This window comes from Natrix helvetica, assembly GCF_964273705.1.
Source record: "Natrix helvetica genome assembly, chromosome: Z".
Lineage (NCBI taxonomy): Eukaryota > Metazoa > Chordata > Lepidosauria > Squamata > Natricidae > Natrix > Natrix helvetica.
The window spans coordinates 128,295,416-128,319,194 of record NC_138554.1 but is presented as its reverse complement, the minus strand read 5'-3'; the positions used below and the strand labels follow the sequence as shown (position 1 = coordinate 128,319,194).

At 40.6% G+C, this 23,779-nt stretch overlaps 1 protein-coding gene across 2 annotated transcripts; it reads left to right on the top strand.

The window, feature by feature from the left end:
- Positions 1 to 1,381: 1,381 nt before the first annotated feature.
- On the top strand, positions 1,382 to 22,787 carry GTPBP4 (GTP binding protein 4). 2 transcript variants are annotated; one of them, XM_081970908.1, is made up of 17 exons: positions 1,382 to 1,534; positions 3,405 to 3,575; positions 5,375 to 5,478; positions 6,667 to 6,803; positions 7,892 to 7,992; positions 8,387 to 8,479; positions 9,650 to 9,841; positions 9,943 to 10,008; positions 10,903 to 10,992; positions 12,497 to 12,607; positions 13,176 to 13,253; positions 14,020 to 14,071; positions 14,653 to 14,753; positions 16,091 to 16,288; positions 21,934 to 21,999; positions 22,205 to 22,348; positions 22,563 to 22,787. In XM_081970908.1, the coding sequence occupies exons 1-17, from the start codon at positions 1,487 to 1,489 to the stop codon at positions 22,713 to 22,715; spliced, it is 1,905 nt and encodes a 634-aa protein (XP_081827034.1). In that variant the 5' UTR covers positions 1,382 to 1,486; the 3' UTR covers positions 22,716 to 22,787. The 2 variants fall into 2 exon arrangements, with proteins under 2 accessions (XP_081827034.1, XP_081827035.1); XM_081970909.1 differs by lacking the exon at positions 1,382 to 1,534 and adding an exon at positions 1,626 to 1,818.
- The last annotated feature ends 992 nt before the right edge of the window (positions 22,788 to 23,779 follow it).

Sequence of the window (23,779 nt, the reverse complement as noted above, 5' to 3'; positions counted from 1 at the left end):
TTTTGGTCACCTTCAGTGGTGGGATTCAAATTTTTTTTACTGCTGGTTCTGTGGGCGTGGCTTGATGAGTGGCGGGGGAAGGATACTACAAAATCCCCATTCCCTCCCGAACAGCTGGGACTTGGGAGGGACAGAATAGATGGAGGTGGGGCCAGTCAGAGGTGGTATTTACTGGTTCGCAGAACTACTCAAAGTTCCCGCTACCGGTTCTCCAGAACTGGTCAGAACCTCTTGAATACCACCTCCGGTCACCTTATAAAAAGATGTTGAGGGGCTGCCACAAAGAAGGGGGGGGGTCAAATTATTCTCCAAAGCACCAGAGAGCAGGACAAGAAACAATGGTTGGAAATTAATTGAAGAGACATTGTTGATCATTTGCTCTTCTTTTTCTAACAGGCTGCTACAAACTTCAAGATTAACACTAGGCAATGCCAGTTGGGGTGGAAGATCCTGAACTCCCTTAGACGTTAGCCAGCGCCCAGTCCAAAACAGAGGATACAGCAGGTCCCCTCAACATCATAAGCAAGCACACAGACGACCATTAGGGGCACCACAAAGAAGAGGTCAAGATATTTTCCAAAGCATCAGAGGGCAGAACAAGAAACAATGATTGGAAACTAACTAAAGGGAGAAGCAACCTGAAACTTCCTAACTGTGAAGACAATTAGCAGTGGAATAGTTTGCCTTGAGAAATCATGGGAGCTCCATCACTTTAAGAAGAGACTGGACAGTCACCTGTCTAAATGTGTGCGTACTATTTATTGCCTGTGCAGCACACAATTTTGGCACACATTTACAAAAAGGTGTGCCATCACTGGTATAGGGTTTCCTGCCTGAGCAGGGGGCTGGACTAGAAGACCTCCAAGGTCCCTTCCAGTTCTATTCTTTCTATTCTATGCAAAATCATGAATTAAAAGGGTTTTTTGTATGTCTGCTGACATCTAACGGTTGCTTTTAATCACTACACGGTTAAGCTGTTGGCCGAATTCCTTGGCCCGAATGTCATGGAAAGAACAAACTGCAGTTCTACATCGAGCCATTTGGCGGCGCACAATCCTTTTACTCGAAATGGCTTTTACCACTGAGGTTAAAAAAAAACAAAAACCCAAATCTAAGGCATATAGAAGTACGAAAAATAGAGAATCGCTATCCTGCGACATCAACGCCTTTCCGTGACGACGGAAGCCGTAGGTTGCGCATTCATTTTGCGATCATGGAATGCTTGTCCCCGCCTCCCCAAACTCTCAATATTGTCAATTTGCCCATTGGCTTAGATTTGGGCCCACACGTATATTTCCGGAGTGGAAAAAAACCTGTAGAACGTTAGGTTGACGTTCTTCGGCCACGTGACAGGGCGATCGAGAGGAAATCGACAGCTACTTCCGGTGTCAGCTCCCGCGAGAACTCCTCTCACCGGAAGTCCTGGTGCCCCGTGCCAATCCGCCTTTCCGAGCCAGGCCGGGCACCGGGCGATCGCGCTGCCGCCATGGCGCTCTACAACTTCAGGAAGATTATGGTGGTCCCGTCCGCGAAGGTAAGCCCCCGACCCCGGATCCCTCTCGCCCGGAGGGACACGCGATCGCCTGGGCTCTGCTGGCTTCGGGCTCCGGGGAACTCCACGTGTCTCTGTCGGGGAAAGGACGGCGATGCTCCGCCTCTGGCAGGGGATCCAAGGAGGCTCCGAGCCCCCAGGAGGCTCCGATCTGCCCTCTGTGAAGAAAGGCCGAAGCGGCTTTATGAAGATCGCCAGTTGAATCCAATCCCCCTCTTCACTGAAGCCGCCTCCTTGAGCTCCACCGCATCTGGGCTGGCTCCGAGGTTGGCATTGCAGACGACAGCATCTCTCTTTCTTTCCTTCTTTTTCTTTTTTCTTCCTTTTCTTTCCTTCCTCCCTTTTCCTCCCTCCTTCCTTCTCCCTCCCTTTTCCTCCTCCCTTCCTTTCCCTCCTTCCTTTCTTTTCCTCTTTCCTTGTCTTTCTTTCCTTCCTTTTCTTTCCTTCCTTCCTTTCCCTCCTTCCTTTCTTTTCCTCTTTCCTTGTCTTTCTTTCCTTCCTTTCTTTTCCTCCTTTTCTTTTCCTCTTTCCTTTTCTTTCTTTCCTTCCTTCTTTTTCCTCCTTCCTCTCTTTTCTTTCCTTCCTTTCTTTCCCTCCTTCCTTCTTATTCTTTCCCTTCCTTCCTTTCCCTCTTCCCTCCCTTCCTTGTCTCTATGGAACCAGTCCCTGATGCCCAAAAGGTTGGGGGCCACTGCACTATTGGAAGACCAGGTCAGGGACAGACTGTCATGGAGAAAATCTAGCTGGCTGTTAGGAGTTCAAAATGCCTTGATAGTATACCATCAAATAATCCAGAGACATCAGAGCATAAAGTGAAGCTGTAAAGAAGAAAAAATGGTGGTCCGGGCGCAGGAAGGGGAAAAGCAGGCTCAGTTCTTGAAGAGAAAATGAAAATTGCTATAAAAAACTTGCTAGTAGTAGATTTGAAGGGGAAGAAAAATCAGAAAGAGTATTCATGTTCTCATCAAAGGATTTCCCTTGGAGGTGTTAAATTATCACAAGAAAGAACAAATGTAGAATAACATCAGTTGCTCCTGAAATAGGAAAATGAAGAAACTGGTGATAAAGTGGAGGAGGATGAAATGATAGGGTATTCAAAAGGTACAAATTTGGTAGATCTGTTTCTGAAAACAACTTGGTTGGTAAAGAGTACATCAAAGCTAGCAGAAGTAAGGTATGCATATGTTCTAAAATAAACGAATTGATCTGTAAAGTACAGGAAAGGGATTGGGGTGAATTTTAAAAATACGATATAATTATTGATGTAATGTCATAACACAGACCTTTTTATTCCTTCAGTCAAGGGTAGAAATTATTGTGTGTGTGTACGTGTGCACAATTTGCTTTTGAATTGTGGTGCTGGAGAAGACTTTAGAATCTTGGGACTGCAAGTACATCAAAGCAGTACATCATAAAATCAACCCTGATTGTGGAAGGACAGGTAGTTTAGCCACCAAAGGAGAAGAGACATCATCTTGGAAAAGACTCTGATGTTGGGAAAGATTGAAGGCAAAAGGAGAAGGGAACAGCAGAGGATGAGATGGTTAATGTCATTGATACAATGAACATGGATTTGGGAAAACTGGGAGATAGAGGAGGACCGGGATGGTTTGCATGCTGTGATCCATGGGGCTGCGAAGTGTTAGACGTGACTAAGTGACTCAGCAACAACAAATTATTATTTAGAATATCTGTTGTAATGGTTCATAGTTTTCATTTCCTATCTCAGAGATTGGGCAGGATTGGCACACATTTCTCCTCTGTGGGGATGTCAACATTTTTTCATACCATTGATAATAACTGTTGCTGCTTCTTCATTTTCATCAGTTGTTATTTCTTCTTTATTTTGCAGGACTTCATTGATTTAACATTGTCCAAGACCCAGCGAAAGACTCCTACAGTCATTCATAAGCATTATCAAATTCACAGAATCCGTCATTTCTACATGAGAAAAGTAAAATATACCCAACAAAATTATCATGACAGGCTTACTCAAATAATTATGGATTTCCCAAAACTTGATGTAAGTGACTTTTCAACTAAAGCATTGCATAAATTTAATTATATCTTCTTTCTTGGAGAAAGTTCGTATAGAGGTAGTCTTTGGCTTACAGCAGTTCATGTAATGATTGTTCAAGGTTATAACAGCACTGAAAAAAATGACTTGTGACCATTTATCATACTTACAACCATTGCAGCATCCCTATGGTCATGTGATCAAAATTCAGACACTTAGCAACTGACTCATGATGGTCGCATGGTCCTGGGTTCATGTGATCACCTGTTGTAACCTGATAAGCAAAGTCAGATTCACTTAACAACCAGGTTACTAACTTAACAACTGCAACAATTCATTTAACAACTGTGGCAAGAAAGGTCATAAAATGGGGCAAAACTCACTTAACAAATGTCCCACTCAATTGTCATAAGTTGAGGACTGCCTGAATTTTAGAAATATGGGGACTAAGGTAGTGCTAAAACATTGCTGTCAAATAATTAGGAACTGGGTTTGAGAAGGAGAAGGAATCTTAAACTTTATGATTGGATGATGGGGATAAAATTTCTATAAGCAATTTGGTATTTAGTAATCGTCAATGGATCTTTTTCCATTGAAATGTTAAAATGCTCTATGGATGCTATTCATTTTTCATTGTACTTATAAAGGACTGATGGTGGTTGGATTCTGGTATCTCTGAAAATATAATCACACTTTATACTTGTGCTGTTCCTGGCAAAATAAATAATGAATTAATTTGTCAATCTTGAAATTTGTATATTATTGGATAAATATGGATTGATCGATGTACTTTTTTTTAAACGAACAGCTTCTGTCCATGCCGTATCATAAGTTACTTTTTGAGCTTTTACAGCCTTACAGGAATAAAATTTTCCATGGGTTCATAGAATTAGCTTTGAATTCCTTTGGATCCTGGCTGAAAGTCATCAGAACCAAACCCTTGAGATCTGGTTGTTCTAATAGGCTTGGGAATTGTTATAATAAGCGTGCAGGAATGTTTGTTTATTCCTTTGTCACATGTTGATTATAATTGTCATACTGTCAACTCTGAAGCGAACCTGGCTGGGGCCATTTTTCAGGGTTGCCACAATGCAAAGAGGATAGTGAGGGTGAGAATAGTTAGATGGGAGTTTTATAGCCAAAACAAAATAGTTTCCTGTGGGAACCAAGGACATTCCAACAGGTGGCTGGAGAAGGAGGGGTAAAGTAACCAGGCAACCAACCAGCACCTTGATTGGACCAACTGATTGTTTGGGGAAAGGGGGGACATTCACTTTTTAATTAGGTAAAAACCTAATTAAAAAACCTAAGGTATTTACCAGATTGTGCCAATATGATATCTCCAATGAAACTATTTTTTGAGGAATCTATCAACCTCAGAGTTCTGCTTTCTATGGGATTATTACTTGGAACCCTGACACTTTTCTTTCTTTTTGCATTTTTCATATATTGTTTTTAATCCTGGAGAAGGTTTTACTCTAAATCTCTGCAGTTTACAGCAGGGGTCCCCAACCCCCAGTTTGTGGACTGATACTGGGCTATGGAATGACAGAAACTAGTCTGCGCAATTAAGCCCCATCCATGGGATGCAGATAGCAGGTGAAACCATTCCCCCTCCAGTCCATGGAAAAATCTCTCCACAGAATCAGTCACTGGTGCCCAAGAGATTGGGGGCTACTGGATTAGAGTGCTAATGCATACCTATACAATCTAATTAAAAGTTAAATGGAATTGTGCATGTTTTATTGACAAATTGTTCATTAAATATATTACTGATCAATTCTCTCTTTTTTTGTTGATTTCAGGATATTCATCCCTTTTATGCAGATTTGATGAATGTACTCTACGATAAAGATCATTACAAGCTAGCTTTGGGACAAATAAATATTGCCAAAAATCTGATTGACAAGTAAGAGAATTTCACTATGTACATACTTATTAAGTGTTACATTTATATCCTATCTTACTTCTGGAAGCTCACCTGATTGACAATTGAGGATTTCTCAGCCAATTTATTTTCATACCAATAAATGTGTGCAGCTGGGAGGGAAAGATTGGCCTGAAGTCACCCAGTAAATTCGGTACTCAACTGGAGATAGGCTTTGACTTTGGCCTCTCAACTTGCAGTTCCAACATGTCATACTAAATAATGATTTTTATTATTCATGCTTCTAGACCGCCCCCTCTCCCAAAAGGGACTCGGGGCGGTGTACAGTCCATGCAAAATATATCAAAATACAATACAATAAAATACAATACAATAAAATACAACAAAATACAATAAAAATTGAATATGTACAGTTGGAATGGAGGAGGTTAAAAATGGAATTAAAAGAACTGTACAAAGCAATATATATAAATATAGGATTTTGAACCCCTAAAACACACACAATAAGTTAAAATTTGCTGAACTACGACTTGCTGACTAAAAAGTAATAGACAATCCTTGTTTACAAACTAAGCAGTGTTTCTCTACCTTAGCAATTTTTGCATATCTTAAAATTGCTAGGGATATGGTGGCTCAGTGGCTAAGACACTGAGCTTGTCGATCAGAAAATGGGCAGTTCGGCGGTCTGAATCCCTAGCGCCATATAACAGAGTGAGCTCCCGTTACTTGTCCCAGCTTCTGCCAACTTAGCAGTTTGAAAGCATGTAAAAATGGAAGTAGAAAAATAGGGACCACCTTGATGGGAAGGTAACAGTGCTCTGTGCACCTTTAGTCATGCCAGCCACATGATCACGGAGACGTCTTCGGACAGCACTGGCTCTTTGGCTTTGAAAAGGAGATGAGCACAGCCCCCTAGAGTTGGGAATGACTAGCACATATGTGTGAGGAGGACCTCAACCCTTTATCTAAACTTGCTAAGGTTGAGAAACACTGAGTTCAGGGGGGTGGGGAAATGAAATCAAAGTCAAATATATTTTAATTCACTGTGACAGATGAACTGATAATATTTATATTTTTCTAGCTATCATTCTTTGTTCCTTCTAACCCACTAATAGTGTCCTATCAAGTGAAGTAAAATTGTAACAAAGTTAAACATTCTCCTAGCTGATAAAATATACTGTAGATTTGATACCTGGTTTTTTGACTTAGTGTTGCCAAAGATTACGTGCGTCTGATGAAATACGGGGATTCCCTCTATCGATGCAAACAGTTGAAACGTGCAGCCTTGGGGCGGATGTGTACCATAATCAAAAGACAGAAGCAGAGCCTGGAATATTTAGAACAAGGTATGTCAAGTATAGAAAATTACTATTTATTTACTAAACAAATTTATATGGCTGTCCAAGTCCCACATAGGTGACACGAGGCTACTTATAACATTTAAAAATTCACCAGGATCCCATTCCATCCCATCCTTCCCATGGAAGCAACAACACAAATAAACTGCTTGGATTGTCTCCATCTCCATTTATGGTCCCTATGCTCGCTGGCAAAATCATTTTTAAGGGCTTTTTGGAAAAGCAATAGTGAGGGGGCCCAGCCACACCTGGCGGGGGATTGATGTTTCACAGAGAAGAGGCCAGCACCAAAAAGGCCCTTTTTCATGGTCCCACCAGATGTAAATTCCTAATCAATGGCTTCAGTGGTTGCTTATGGATGAACAGTCCATAAATACAGAGCAGGTGGCTAGATTCTGCGCAGCAGCACTGGGGATTCGTTGGAAACACGTGTCTAATCCACCAAAGCTATTTTATAAAGCAAAGGTGGCAAACTCTTTGTACTGCTTATTCCTTTCCCTTTTAAGTATTAAACTGACGACGGGCCTCAAAGTTTATGGATTGTAATTTTAATATAGTGAGACCATGTATAATTGACAGACTGGATTTTATCATAGATTTTATCTGTTATTTATTATTTTATTCTATAATTTTTAATTGTATATTTACTGACTGCTTTTATTTGTTCTGGTTTCTGGCCTGTTCCCTGTGAAACATCATCCATGCATAGATAAGCTTCCACATTGATACTCTTTCTCAAAGCTCTGAAGACATGGTACTGCCAACAGGCCTGGAGACCTCAGTGTGCTATGGATACCATCAAGTGGTTTGTCCGATTGTTGTTGCTGGGTGTTGAGGAGTTATTTGCTTTTGGTATTGAGTTTTATCCTTTAAGCCGCCCAGCGGTCCTTCAAATACAAAATGGGATAACTGAATGCATTTGAGTGGGTTAAACAGGCCAAGCTGCATAATTTAAAACCATAATGAATGACTGAATATTTAATACCATAATGGCTAAATTCATATGATACGCAAAATAAAACTACAATATTATGCATCTAAACAATAGTTTTGTGTCCTTTTTAAAAAAATTTCAGTACGACAGCATTTATCACGATTGCCAACCATTGATCCTAACACACGGACTCTCCTGTTGTGTGGGTACCCCAACGTTGGGAAATCAAGTTTCATAAATAAGGTTTGTGGATATTCCTTGCATCAGAGTAACACTAAATTAGAGTGTAATAATAAACACTGAGTAAGCACAAGTAATTTCTTAACACTGTATTTAAAATCGCAGGCTTAGTTCGATTGAGAACGGTCCTGTTGATGTATCGTTTCCTAAACAGAAAATACATGTTAGTATTTGTTAATAATAGTTTCACATCTTACCTCATTGTAAGATATAGTAGTATATCTTACAAAAGATTATAAGAAAATACATCTCCCATTTTCCTGTCTTCAGAAAATAAAATATTTTTATTCTGTGCCACCCCAGTTTAGAAACATTTATTGTATGTGTTGGCACATTTACTGATGGTTGGGGTTCAGAACAGAAGTTGTTTCATAAATGACACCCTTTTTTGTTTTAGGTAACAAGAGCTGATGTAGATGTGCAGCCATATGCATTTACCACAAAATCTCTGTTTGTGGGACACATGGATTACAAGTATTTGCGTTGGCAGGTAAAAACTCTCTTAGTTAAATCAATCAATTGTTCCTATTTAAGGGAGTATATATTTTTTCTTTTTGTCTTACAAACTCAGGTTTTGGAATTTTTGCTCGGGCTCTAAATTATTGTTACTATTTATTTGTTATTGATTTCCATGTATTCCAGGTGGAAATTTGAAACAGGGCCATAAGTATCTATGGAAGGGGGTGAGGTCTGTTGAACAAATGGTCATTAAGTGACCAGGTGTAAGTCGAGAAGTACCTGTGTTTGTATAGGCAGCCCTCAACTTACAACACAATTGAGCCTAAAATTTCTATTCCTAAACAAGACAGTTTTTAATTGAATTTTGCCCCATTTTACAATCTTTCTTGCTATAGTTGTTAAGTGAATCTGAGTTCCTCATTAACTTTGCTCGTCGGAAGGTTGCAAAAGGTGATCACATGACTCCAGGATGCTGCAACAGACATAAATACATGCCTATTGCTAAACATCCAAAATCTGATCATATAAATGTGGGGGTGCTGCAAAGATCGTAAGTGTGAAAAATAGTCATGAGTCATTTCTTTTAGTGCTGTTGCAGCTTTGAATGGTCATTAAATGAACTGTTATAAGTCAAGGACTACCTGTATTAGCAATAGCACTTAGACTTATATACTGCTTCATAGTGCTTTTACAGCCCTCTCTAAGCGGTTTATGGAGTCAGCCTTTTGCCCCCAACAATCTGGGTCCTCATTTTACCCACCTCGGAAGGATGGAAGGCTGAGTCAACCTTGAGCCTGGTGGAATTGAACTGCCAAATTGCAGCCAGCAGTCAGCTGAAGTAGCCTGCAGTACTGCACTCTAACTACTGCGCCACCTCGGCTCTTTATTGTAAATCAGCAGTACCCAACCTTTTGGGTATCAGGTACCGGTTCCATGGGGAGAGGTTTTTCCGTGGACTGGAGGGGGCCGTGGTTTTACGTGCTGCCTGAATCCTGCGGATGGGGCTTCGCTTGTTGGCATGACCAGTTTCTGGCATCCTGCAGCCTGGTGCCGGTCCCCAAATCTGTGGTTGGAGACAATTGTAAATCACATTATTAATGCCCTACTTTCATTTGAGATGGTTTCTCAGATGGGGCTTTGTATTTTACCTTGCTCTTGTTTGTTAGACCAGCTCTCTTAATTTTCGTCCGTTCCATTGCAGGTCATAGATACTCCTGGTATTTTGGATCATCCTTTGGAAGACAGAAACACCATCGAGATGCAGGCCATAACTGCACTTGCCCATCTCCGGTCTGCTGTGCTTTATGTCATGGATATATCAGAACAGTGTGGCCACAGCTTGGAAGAGCAGCTGGCACTTTTTGAGAATATTAAGCCATTATTTGCCAACAAGGTGACTAGTATTTTACCCCTTTATGTTTTAAAGCTTCCGTGTTTTTTGTTAGAAAATCCAAGCTGGCTTATTCAATGTTTTCTTTCTCTTTCTTATTTTAGCCTCTAATTGTTGTAGCCAATAAATGTGATGTGAAAAGGATTTCTGAACTTTCAGAACAGAATCAGGTGAGTAGTTTTCAGAAGCAGTGATTGCACAGACAAAGGCATGCTTATGTCTTGGTTGGCTAGCCTCTTCTCTTCCTCCTCCTCCCTCCCTCCCCTTCCATTTTTTTCCCTGTCATGGTGGCTTGAGCGCCTCACTCCCAAATCTTTGAGGTCTATAAAAGATCTCAGAGATCTGGTGGTCTGCCATGCTGGACTCTTAAGATATCTTTATATATTAAAAAAAAGACGTCATTTCTATTTGCATTTTCTATTGCAGTCTAGGCATTAATCATTCAATATCTACCTTTGTTGTTCTAGCCGAGCAGTCTCTTCATTGCAACTTTTTTTGCTTTCTATCTTCAGTTCTGGTGGCAGCTGATTGATTTTCCCCTTCAGTTTATGTATACCTGGCCTTTTATTACTTTAGAAATAATTCAAGTGGCGAACATATCCAACACGCTTTCTGGCTCCTATTCTCCCCTCCCATTCTGCACTTTTCTCTGCTGATGAGCAAAGTTCATCTTGCAAGCCTGAAATCTACCCACGTACTGAAAGATTCATTTTTTTTTTGTAATGTTAGTGGAATATGAAACAATAACACCCACTCTTAACCTTCCCTAATAATCAGTCTGTTTCAGAATGCACGCACCTAAAGTCAGGTTTTTTTCCTATAACATGGAAATATTAATTAAACTGACATATCAAAAAGTATGTTTATATGACAGACGCTCTCTCTCTCTCACACACACACAATTTCCTGTATACAAGTAAGCGTGCAGTTTTGAGGTTGCTCTGTATTCCAGTGCAATCTTTACATGATGTTTCATGTGGATAAATTACTATTTGGATACCTTAGGGACGAGTGTGCATGTAATTAATTTTGCCAAAAGCTTTCATTTATCTATCATCTTTCAGAAAATATTTGCTGAATTAGAAGCTGATGGACTTCCTGTGATTGAGACAAGCACTATGACAGAAGAAGGTGTTATTCAGGTTAAAACTGAAGTAAGTGAATGCGTGTATATTAAATGTCTACATTCGGTTCAATTCACTTCTGCTTATTCAGGGACTATTTTGCAGCTTGCATTAAAATATTGCATTAGAAAAACAAAAACAATTTTGCTTGATCTTTGCACTGTCATAAAATCCTCCCGTTTATTAGATGTTGGGTTCTACTTGCATTCCCTTGCTCCAATGTTTGCAGCAGATGCTAATGCCAGTTTTCTCCCCTGCTTATGGTTGTTTGGCACTATATTGTTTTTTTTTAAATGACATTGTATAATGTGGGCGGTTGAACTTTCCTATATCATTGTATATAATCAAAGAGAGAACTTAAAAAAATTAGATATCCTCTATTTGTCAATTCCTGGAAATTGCTTGCAGCAATTCGTCTCCAGTGTAGGAAAAATATCTTTCTTCTTTCGTCACTTTTTAAATTGCCGTTGTAATTTTGAACAGTCACTAAATGAACTGTTGTAAGTCGAGGACTACCCGTAGCTTTGCCTTATGATTTGGCTGTTGCAAGGGGACATGTGATTACACCTTTTCCTAACTCTTGCCTTACTGTTATTTCTTTTCTGGTCAGGTACTAAATTACACTTCTTGAAATTGAGAAATTCTTCTCCCCAAACTGAGATTGGTTTTGTCATAGAATCGTGTGATATTGTAAGGAGCCTTTTATCCCAAATGTACTTTTTCAAGAGGCAATTGGACTTCCTTGTTTTTCTTTGAGGACATTTTGATTCTCATCCAAGAAGCTTCTTCAGCTCTGTCTGGATGGCGGGGAAACTTCTTGAATGAGAAGCTAAACGTCTTCAAAGAAAAGCCAGAAAGTTCAGTTGCCTCTTGAAAAAGCACCTTTGGGACAACCATGACCTGAATAACTGAGAATCTCCATAGACAAGAAGCCATTTAGTTCCTCAAGTTCAATACCTTGTTCCATACCAAAAGTCAAATGAAAGCATCCTAATCTGACATAATTCTAACATGCAAGTACCTCCCTATAACTTAAATCTATTAAAAGTAGACCTCAACTTATGACTGTAATTAAGCCAGCCAACTTAGTAGGTTGTAACAGTTGAAAAGTGAGTCTTCATGTGACTGTGACATGTGGACCTGACTGCAAGCTTTTTTGCAAGAGTTGTTCGGCAGGTGCTCCAATTCATTAGCAAGCCCGTTGATCGCTGTAGTGTGTGTTCCTTTCCAAAAACTGGAAGTCAAAACAGTTTTTAGAAAAAAGAATATATCAGTCACATGACCGTGGAATGCTTCAAACAGCCATAAATGTGGCCCGGTTGACAAGTGTCCCAAATGAGGTCATGTGACTGCAGGCAGAACAAAGATCATAATTTTAGAAATGGGTTGTAAGTCGCTTTGGGGGAAGGGTTTCTACCGTTAACTCTGAACGATTGCTATGCCCCTGGTTGTAAGTTGAGGATTGTCTGTAAGCCTGGATATGCTTTGCCTGGGTTCAATATTTCTTGAATTAATATTTTATTATTATTTTCAGGCTTGTGACAGGTTGCTGGCCCATCGCGTTGGCACCAAAATGAAAGGAAACAAAGTGAATGATGTACTGAACAGGCTACATTTAGCTCTTCCAACAAAAAGGGACAACAAGGTGTGTGTGTATATGTGTGTCTATATATTGTGCGCGTTTGTGTGTGTGTGTGTGTGTGTGTGTGTGTGAGAGAGAGAGAGAGAGAGAGAGAGAGAGAGAGAGAGAGAGAGAGAGAGAGAGAGAAAGAGAGATATTGTATCTCATTGCCTCTATTGCAAAGATGTATCCACATCTGGCAAATTTTCCTGTAAGGGTTTCCAGTTAAATACATATAAAAGGAGTGTATGGATCTTTTTTGCGGTGGGGAAAAAAGATTAACAGTGAAGATTTGTCAGCTTACAGACTGAAAGAAAAGGAGGAGGATGTTGTCATGCTCAGTAACCTAGTACAGTAACCTAGGTCCCTAAACTTTCTGGTTCTGCAGACTGGGAGGGGCAGTCGGTGGGGAAGGGGGTGTTGGAGACAATGCCCACCTCTTGCGCAAATGGGGCTTTTGTGTGCTCGCCTGCTACTTGGGTGGCCCGGTTCCCAGTAGGCCATGCCCCCAGGGGCTGAGGACCCATGAATCGGGTACATATATAAAAAAGAACTTCTTCAGTTCACTTTGGGTTTCATTCCTGCCTTTTAGGAAAGGCCCCCTTTTATTCCAGAAGGAGCCTTGATGCGGAAGAAGCACATGGAAGTCGATGGCCCAAAAAAGAAACTAGTAAGTATTTTAGGGGTATAAATTATAAAGGGAATCAGAAAGGTGGGCAGTTTGGCGGTTCGAATCCCTAGCGCTGCCTAACGGAGGGAGCTCCCGTTACTTGTCGCAGCTTCTGCCAACCTAGCAGTTCAAAAGCACATAAAAATGCAAGTAGAAAAATAGGAACCATCTTTGGTGGGAAGGGAACAGTGTTCTGTGTGCCTTTGGTGTTGAGTCGTGCCGGCCACATGACCACAGAGACATCTTCGGACAGCGCTGGCTCTTTGGCTTTGAAACGGAGATGAGCACCCCGCCCCCTAGAGTCGGGAACGACTAGTACATATGTGCGAAGGGAACCTTTACTTTTATCTTAAAGGTATAAAAGAAATAATAATTTATCTTACGTTGCAACTCTTATTATTTTTATAAACAACTCAAGGCAGCAAAAATATCTAATATCTCTTTCATCGTCCTCCTGTTTTCCCTACAACAGCAACCCTGTGAGATAGGTTGGGTTGAGAGGGAGAGAGAGAGAATGACTAGCTCAAAGTTATCCAGCTGTAGCCTTCCATGCCTAAGGCAGGGCTAGAACTCACAGTCTCCTGATGATTGGCCCAAAATCAGTCAGCTGGCTTTCATGCTTAAAGTGGGAACTAGAACTCACAATCTCCCGGTTACTAGCCTGATGCCATGACCACTAGGCCAGTTTGTCTCTCTGTGTGACCTTTTTTGTGATTTTTGTGAAATTTATAAGAAACTCTTAACTAATGATGCATCTTTGTTGCAGGAGAAAGACTTGGAAATGGAAATGGGGGATGAATATATATTGGATCTTAAGAGTAAGTCTCAAGTTATCTTTCTGTTTATAAATGCAACAGTTTTACACAGCAGGTCACTATCAGATTATTTTTTGTAAACAGCTAAAGCAGAAATAAATAAATGAAAAACCCCACTGGTTATGATAAATCTCATAAGTTCTAGGCCTACGTTTTCCCCTTGTATTGAGGAAGTGCAATCACTGTACGTATGTTGTGCACTGACCAATAAATAATTCTCATTCTAATTGTATTGGTAGGGTCCATTTTTCATATTCTGTTAAGAATGGTACCAAGTTATAGGTAGGAATTACTCCCGACTAGTGGAGAATTCTATTCTATAGGCTTTTTAGACCATATATAGTTCAAGCATATATTTCAAATCTATATTTTTATCTAATTTTTATATGCTTCAGAATTTAAGGAATGTTGTCTGTTGAAACAAACAAGCTTAAGACCTCCATTATATATAACTTATTTCCAGCATGTAATTTAGTACTTTAGGATGGGCTTTTCTTATTAATAAGGCTGTCAACTGAATACAATTGCAGGAATTTTAGAGTTGCACAAATAAAAGTCCTTCATTTTTTCCCCCCTGCTTTAAGAATATTGGGATCTGATGAATCCATCTGAAAAATACGATGTGATACCTGAGATTTGGGAAGGTCATAACATAGCTGATTACATTGACCCAGACATCATGAAAGTAAGTATTAAACTACTGATGGTGTACTAGATGGAAAAAAAATACCGTATTTTTCAGGGTATAAGATGCACCTTTTTCCCTCAAAAAAGAGACTGAAAATCTGTGTGCGTCTTATACAGCATTTTTTGTCTCCCAACCTCCCCCTCTTCACCAAAATGGTTGTATGGAGGGTCATTTTAAGCGTTCCGAAGGCTTCAGGGACCGTCCGGAGGCTTCCCTGATGCCTTCGGAACACTTAAAACGACCCTCCGAGCAACCCGGAAGTCACTTCCGGTTTGCTCGGAGGGTGGTTTTAAGCGTTCTGAAGGCTTCAGGGAAGCCTCAGGACGGTCCCTGAAGCCTCCGGGGGCGGGGCGGGGGAGGCTTCAGGGAGCCTGGGGAGGGCGAAAAAAGCATGTAAAAATGGGGGGGTGTCGCGCGTTGTGCGTGCATGCGCACTGGGGGTGTCGCGCGTTACATTATGGGTGCGGCACGCCCGCACACGACCCCCCTGCGCTCCCCCCACTTGCGGCACGCGAGTCAAAAAAGGTTCGCCGTTGCCGCTCTAGTGCATCATGTTTTAGTGTACATAAAAAGGCAAAGATACATTTATCAGGAATCATAAGATACAATTCTTAGTGATAGTCAAGGTTATGAATAAGCTAGCAAATTGTACTAGGAAACACATAAAAACAATATGAATTGAAAAATACAAGCAACATGGTTATAGCCATAAGTGGTGAGAGATAGATACTAAGAAGGAAGATGATGATGATGATAATAATACAGTCTTAGTAAATTATTGACAGTGTTGTGGGAATTAGTTAAGCAAAGTGATGGCATTCGGGGAAAAACTGTCCTTGTGTCTAGTTGTTCTGGTGTGCAGTGCTCTATAGAGTCATTTTGAGGATAGGAGTTGAAACGATTTATGTCCAGGATGTGAGGGGTCTGCAAATATTTTCATGGCCCTCTTTTTGACTCGTGCAGTGTACAGGTCCACAATGGAAGGCAGGTTGGTAGCAATTATTGTTGTTGGGGGGGGGGGGTTGTTTTGTTTTTTGCAGTTCTAATTATCTGTTGAAGTCTGTGTCTGTCTTGTTTGGTTGCAGAGCCAAACCAGACAGTTATGGAGGTGCAGATGACAGACTCAATAATTCCTCTGTAGAACAGAATCAGCAGCTCTTTGGGCTGTTTAAGCTTCCTGAGTTGGCGCAGAAAGAACATTCTTTGTTGTGCCTTTTTGATTATGTTTTTGATGTTAGGTGTCCATTTTAAGTCTTGAGATATGATAGAATATACACAAAGAAAATGCACAATAGAAATCAATTTCTAATCCATTGAGTGTGGCATCTTTCCAGAAATTGGAACAACTGGAGAAAGAAGAAGAGCTAAAGGAAGCAGCTGGAGAATATGATAGTGATTCAGAAAGCGAAGATGAGGAAATGATGGGAATCAGGCAGTTGGCACAACAAATTCGTGAGAAGAAGAAACTGAAGATCTTGGAATCAAAGGAGAAGAACATACACGGGCCCAGAATGCCTAGAACAGCTAAAAAGGCAAGTATAAAAAAAACTTTGGGTAAGAATTTGGTGGGGTGTGAGCGTGCATGTCACGGGCAGGAGGAATTTGGACTGGGAAAGAAATAAGGGACTCCATTAGATACAGGTAGGCCTCGACTTACAACAGTTCATTTAGTGACCATTCAAAGTTAGAACAATGATACTGAAAATAGTGATATGACTATTTTTCGCACTTATGACCATTGCAGTATCCCAACGGTTACATGATTTACAATCAGATGCTAGGCAATCGACTCACACTTATGATGGTTGCAATGTTCAGGAGCCATTTTGTGACCTTCTGACAAGCAAAGTCAATGGAGAACCCACATTCGCTTAACAACCAATTACTAATTTAATAACTGCAGCGATTCACGTAACAAATGTGGCAAGGAAAGTTCTAAAATGGGACAAATTTCACTTAACAAATCTTTCACTTAACAACATAAATTTTGGGCTCAAAATTGGTTGTAAGTTGAGGACTACCTAATCTTAAAGGTTGACAGGTAGTCCTCTAGTTACGCCCCTCTTGCCGATTTTACATCCTTTTATGTGCAGTGATCATTAAGTGACTAACACTAAAGCGAAGTCATTGTTTGCTATGGTACAGTTTTACAAAAAACTGGACGTAGGTGCTAGGTTTTTTTTGGGGGGGGAATTATAAAATAGTCATCTGATCATGGAACGCTGCAAATGTGATCATATTGCTGGGTTCCAAAGTTTGGTCACATGATTATGAAAGTTGAATTTAGGTCTTAAATTTCTTATCAAGTATAAGTCATTTACGGTAGAAGGAATTAAAACCAGCAGATTTTTCAATGGGATTTTCAGCTGTGGTTTGTTTTAAAAAGTTTACTTCGGTTGCCTATACAGGCAGCAAGGCAAAAAAAAAAAAAAAAATAGAAGGAAAGAAGGATTTCCTTATGCTGAAGGAAATAGATAAAGGTAGTCCTTGACTTACAACAATTTGTCTAGTGGACGCAGTTCAGTGGTGGGATAAGACGGGTACGGCGTACTGATGCCAGCTCGGAGCACCAGGTACCGTTCCGGTACGGTGCTCCGGAGGGCCCGCCCACCATCCTTACCTATATTTGAGACGATTGGGACTCAATTGGAGCATACAGCACCTGTGTGACGCTCTGCCGAGCAACTGGAGCATTGCGGGCGGTAATCAATGGTACCGTTTGCACTGGGATCTGAAACCCACCACTGTCAGTTTCAACAGCACTGAAAAATGGACATGAGCGGGTTTGATACAGCATCCCCAGTCATGTGATCACAGTCATGTGATCAAAATTCAGGCGCTTGGCAACAGGCCAATATTTATGATAGTTGCCCTGTCTTGAGGGATCAAGTAGTCACCATTTGCAACCTTCCCAGCCAGCTTCTGACAAGCAAAATCAATTGGGGAATCTAGATTTGCTTAATGACCTCATGATTCACTTAACAAGGGAGGTAATTCACTTAAGACTGTGTTAAAGAAGGTCAGTGTACAGTGGGGGCACTACTCACTCAAAAAACTACCTTGCCTAACAGTGGCAATTTTGGGCTCAATTACATTCATAAGTCGGGGACTTTATGTCTGGTTGTAATAAATCCGCCTTATCCCAAAGTTTCTTTATATTCCTTTCATGGTTCATTTGCGTTCATTTTGGTGTTTGGGTTTTTAAAGGAAGTGTGTGCAACATGAAGATTAGACTAAATGGTTGGCAAAAGGTTTAGGATCCCCTGGTATAGAGTGATGTGTCAATCAAATTGGGTCATTATATTTATTGATTACCATTCCCATTTAAAACAGTGATCCATGCATCACACAATCAATCTCCTAACAATTAGTAAGTACCCAAACGAGACATTCAGGGCCCTGCTACTCTTTCCATAATGATGATGATGATGGAATAATAAGTGAGGAAACTTTTCTGTTGCCTGACTCTCAAATCATTCCGGACACATCACAACAATCAAACCAATGAAAATGATAAGATATATAAAATAGCAAGTAAACGAAGTGAAGACTCTCGCTCTTACCTTGTCTCCGGCCTGAGTGACGAGCCAGATTTTCAGCACTCTTCTGAACAATGGCGGAGAGGGGATTCAGCTCTCAAGGCCAGGGGTATCAAACTGGATCCCATCGTGGGCTGCATCAGGAATTTGTTTGCCCTTAGGTTGGTGGGCGTGGCCTGATCACGGCCAACTGGGTAGGTTTGGCCGATCCCTCACTGTCTACAGGACGGCCCCATGGGCCAACTCAGTGGCTTATCATGGGCTGGATCCGGCCCTTAGCCGCGTGCTTGACACATCTGTTCTAAGGGAAATCTTACTCTGGAGGGCAGGACTGCTACACTTCTGGAGCTCCAAGAGATGGCCCTGTTTAATCCAGTGGCGGTGAAACTTTGACCTGTATCAGAGTTGAAACACTCCTATTTATGCCGCTCATGACAACTGTTTTGGAAGCATGAGCTTTGAAAGCGTTCTTTCATGATTTTGGGACAGTGGGAAGGTCAGGTGAGATTTAGAGATTGTTCTTGTATGGTCTCTTGTGCGGCCTCTGGAGCCTATGAAAATCATGCTGGAATGGGAGTGTCTGCGTTCACACGGTTTTCAGAGGCTCTGGAGGGTGTAGAGAATCATTCTCCAAAGCCGCTTCAAGAATAGTGGTCCCTTGTGACGCAGAGCAGCCTTCAGTAGTCCGCAGGAGCATATCAGCAAAAAGAAAACACCCCCCGGAAGTCAGGTAATCCCAGCAGATTCTGGAGAGCCTTCGACCTGGAGGGCAATCACACCAAAGTTACAACAGCAGTGAAAAAGTGACTTATGACACTCTTTTCACACTTGCAGCCATTATAACCTTCGTAGTCAACTGGCATATACTCAACTTATGACTACAATTGAACCCAAGATTTCTGTTTACACGCGATAGCTAAGTGGGTTTGCCCCATTTGATGACCTATCTTTCCCCAGTTGTTAAGCCCAATCGCTGCAGTTGTTAAGTGAATCTGGCTTCCCCATTGACTTTGTATGAAGGTCGCAGAAGGTGATCACATGACCCAGGACACTGCAATGGTCATAAATATGAATCAGTTGCTGCCAAGCGCCTGAATTTTGATCACACAACCATGGAGATCCTACAAACAGTCGCAAATGTGGAAAGAGATAGTAAGTCACTTTGTTTCAGTGACTTCAGTTCTAGCTTCGCATGGTCACTCAATGAACTATTGAAAGTTAAGGACCACCTGTATTTATGACAGTTGCCTCATCCTGGAAATCATATAATCACCATTTATGATTTTTCCCAGCCAGCTTCCAACCAGCAGTCAGTGGGGTAAGCCAGATTCACTTAATGACCAGTTCACTTAACAATTGCAATGATTCACTTTACTATCACAAGTAAGGTCACATAAAGTTCACTTAACAATTGCCTTGCCTAGCAGCAGAAACTTTGTGCTCAATTGTGGTTGTAAATTGAGGATTCCCTGTAGTCCATATAACTCCAGAGTATTTATAGTGACCACTATCCGCCATCCAAGCAATTAGATAGGAGCAGTTTAAGTACACAATTACTTCAGCCAGTTTTCCCTAAAGGTAAAGCTGGTTAAATATTTCATTAGGGGGAGACCACCATATCTGGAGGCCTACACATTAAGAAAGCTGAACATAAGCCATAATTCTTCTCCACTTGAAACATGGTTACCCAATTCTTCTGCATTTCAAAGATAGTTACATCCTATTTTTGAATTCTTTGCAAAATTAAATATTGTTAATCCTACATTTGCTGTCTTTTTTGATTAATTAAAAGCCTCAGTTTTGCAAATAATTAAAAAATAGAATATAAACCATGTTTATTTATTCATTCTTTTTAATCTCACCTTTATTATTTTTACAAATAACTCAAGACAGCAGAGAAATCCAACCTACCTTCCTGCTCCTGTTTTCCTCACAATAACCCATGAGGTCGGCTAAGAGAGAATGACTGGCCCAAAGTCAGCTAGCTGGCTTTCCTGCCTAAGTCATGGCTTGAACTTGTAGAAGAACTAAAGAAGCTTCTTGGATGACAAGTGAAACATTTTCAAGGGGAAAAACATATTTGGATTGTTGTTGTTTTTAAAGGAAAAGCATATTTGCGACAAGGGGCCATGAGTTGAAGCCCTAACTAACTAGGAAAGGCAGCTGGGTAATCTTGGGCCAATCAATCCCTGTCAGCTCACTTCACCTCAAAGGGGTTGTTGTTGTTGTGAGGAAAATGTGTTGAATGTTTGCTGCCTTGAGCTGTTTGCAAAAATAATACAAGTGCATGAATAAATAGAACATCCTCCCACATATGCTATCTTTTTTAAGTAGTAGAATTCTTAATTTTGCTAAGAATTCAAAAAGAAGCTATGCAACCATGTTTGAAGTAGAGAGGAATTGTGGTTTATGTTTGTTTCTCTAATTTGCAGGCTTGCACCTATGATAATCTTCCATCTGAAATCTCTAATCCAGGGGTGTCCAAACTTGGGAACTTTAAGACTTGTGGACTTCAATTCTCAGAATTCCCCAGCCAGCATGACTGGCTGGGGAATTCTGGGAGTTGAAGTCCACAAGTCTTAACGTTCTCAAGTTTGGACACCACTGCTCTAATCAATTTAACCTTGAGGAAAAACTACGTTTTCTTGGTTTTTGTCCTGGAAATGTACATAAAAAGCACTGAAGAACTTTCAGTACAGAAGAACAGAAAGGGGCCTTGGAGATATTCTAGTCCAAACCCTGACTTTGATGGCTTAGTAGCTAAGACACTGAGCTCATCGATCAGAAAGGTCGGCAGTTCGAATCCCTAGTACAAGTCTCCTGCATGTATAGAGGGTTGGTCTGGATGAACTCTAAGGTCCCTTCCAACTCTGTTAAACCTCTTGACCAGGCAGGGAACCCTATACTATTTCAGATGAAAAGTTGTCCAAAATGTTTTCAAGGGAAAAAAAAGGAAGAATGTCCAGTTGCCTTTTGAAAAAGCACCTTTGGAATAACCATGACCTGGATGATTGAGAATCTGCATAGTTATGATGGTCTCTTATTTTCTAGTCTGGTGGTCTTAGCCACTACACCAAATGTACTCTCAGCTTGCAAGATTTATTGCATTGGGATGCATTGTGCTACAGTTCAAAGAACAGCCATTTGGCCACCTTTGCCTGCTGTCTGTGTACCCAAACTCTTAATTGGTAAAATTTCAAAACCGTTGTTACTGAGATGGTCTTTTCCAGATGTGGAATAGCAAAAGAGCATTGGAGCTGTTGATTTCTCATCTCAAACAGCTGTGCTGCTCTGCACTCTGCTCTCCCTTGCTTTTGAGAAGTTTAGGGCTGTTCTCTAGGTTCCTTAGTGACTGAAAATTAGCTAGCATATGGGATACAGTGCCCTGCTCCTTTAAGACCTCACCCTAGCCAGCCCACCTGCCCAATAATGAGCAGCTATAAAAGCAGAGCAGCAAAGAAGTTGTGTGTAGTAGAGTTGATTGTGAAGTGAAGGTGAAGTGAGTTCAGTGTTGGATTGAAGGTATTTTGGGGGAGTGAAGGGTTGCTTATGCGTTGGCTATCTGGGGTTTGGTGGGGGGCACTGGCTTTTGGATATGGAAAAAATAACCTGAATTTTTTTTTTACTTCTGGCTTTAGGTTCAACAGAAAACCCTTGAGCAGGAGATGACAAATCTGGGACTTAGTGTAACCGGCAACTCTGATGTAAGATATGCTTTTTTTTTTTTTTTGCTTATTCCCCCCTTCTGTATCATTGCTACACCTGTAATTAATTTTTTTTTACAGAGTTTACTCTTTGTGGGTTCTCATCTGATACAAGAATCTATGTTAATAGGACACCAGGTTGCAGCAAGGCACCTGATTAATGTTTTAAGGTGTCTGATTAGATTCTTTATTTGCAAATATTCAGGTACATTATTTAGCCGGGGGAAGAAAATCACGCAGTGTCACCCGTAAACGCAAGCGAGAAGATTCTGAACCACCTGCATCTATGCCAGTAAGCCGTAGCCGCTCTACTACTCCTCGTGATGTCTCTGGTCTTCGTGATGCTAGGGTACGTCTCTGTTTTATGAAATTATCAGTTTATTCAGATATATGCAAGTGCATATATTCACTATCAGCCGGGTCATCTATAATGTGGATTTTCAGCTTTGAATAGGTTTTTATTTCAATGGAAACTGAAGTTCCAATGCATATGGAGCAATATGTGGCCATATATTTAAATTCATAACGTGCACCTTTTTACTTGCGAATGTTTTTTTTTATAGATGATAAAGAAAGCAAAAACTATGATGAAGAATTCTCAGAAGGTGATGAATCAATTGGGCAAGAAAGGTGAGGCAGATAGAACTGTCTTTGACCTTAAACCCAAACACCTGTTTTCTGGGAAAAGAAAAGCCGGCTCAACCTCCCGAAGATAAAGCAACTATTAAGAAAAAAATAAAATAAAAGATGTCTCTCTGTTGACACAAATAAAATTGCAAGCATTGAAATCTGCCTTGTTTTTCTTTAAAATAGTTCTCTTTAACCGTTACAGGTCTAATTTTCAAAACTGCTATCTTGGGTTATTCAATCATTGAGGAAAGTAGTTTCCTTAAACTGCAACTATAAAGCAACAATTCTGGTTCAGGGGTATACTTTGGCAAAGAGCCTAATCAAACCATGCCAGACTTTCAATGGGCTATGGCCTAACTAGGATAAAAAACATTCTCTCAAACTTAAATTATTAGTATGCAAAGTGATTCATGCACAGAACAGCTGCTTGGGTTAGATTTATATTGAAATGTTGGTCTGCTATGGAAGGAAAAGATATTTTAACATGGGTTGTGAAATAAAATACAGCTATTCTAAAGTAATGGTTTCAAAGGATATTAACCACAAATAAGGGGACTGACCATGATGTATGTGTATATTTGTAGCAGCATGACAAAAAAGAGGCACTGCGAAGCCTGGTGGTGGTAGGAATAGGCTGTTGGTTAGCCATGATGGGAGTTTGTTCCTGAGGCTAGTGAAATAAAGTTACACAGCTGGAACATAAACAGCTGAGGAGGAAGGGGGAAAGAGAATGGAATCAGCTGGAAGATCAGGACTGCATTTTAACCATTACATTATCAAGGGAGGGGAAAAAAGACGGAAAACCATTTTTACTACACACATTCCTTCTAGTAATAAGTAATTGAAAAGGCTACCCTTGCTGTAAGAATCAATTCTATACAATTGGAAATTTCAAAAAGTAAAGTCTGTATTAAGTCAAGTTTGGGTAATCCTTTTTATATTACAAAACTGACACCTTAAAAGCAGTTTACCCAGAGCCCCCAAAATAGATTACTGAGGCCATGACAAACCATTTGAAATATGTGTAGTTTCTTCCTCTCTTCCTTGGAGGATCTGGAAGTGCTACTCAAGCATTTAAAATGTTTGGACTATGGGTCAGTTTTGTCCTCCATATAGTAACAAATAGTAAAATTACTCAATCCTCCAGCCC

What these genes read in the sequence shown, in the direction of transcription:
- GTPBP4 (XM_081970908.1), top strand. Translation starts at nt 1,487, where the DNA reads ATGGCGCTCTACAACTTCAGGAAGATTATGGTGGTCCCGTCCGCGAAG. An exon ending in TGGTGGTCCCGTCCGCGAAG is followed by an intron (nt 1,535 to 3,404) that starts GTAAGCCCCCGA and finishes TTTATTTTGCAG; the next exon opens with GACTTCATTGATTTAACATT. An exon ending in CTGGTCTTCGTGATGCTAGG is followed by an intron (nt 22,349 to 22,562) that starts GTACGTCTCTGT and finishes TTTTTTTTATAG; the next exon opens with ATGATAAAGAAAGCAAAAAC.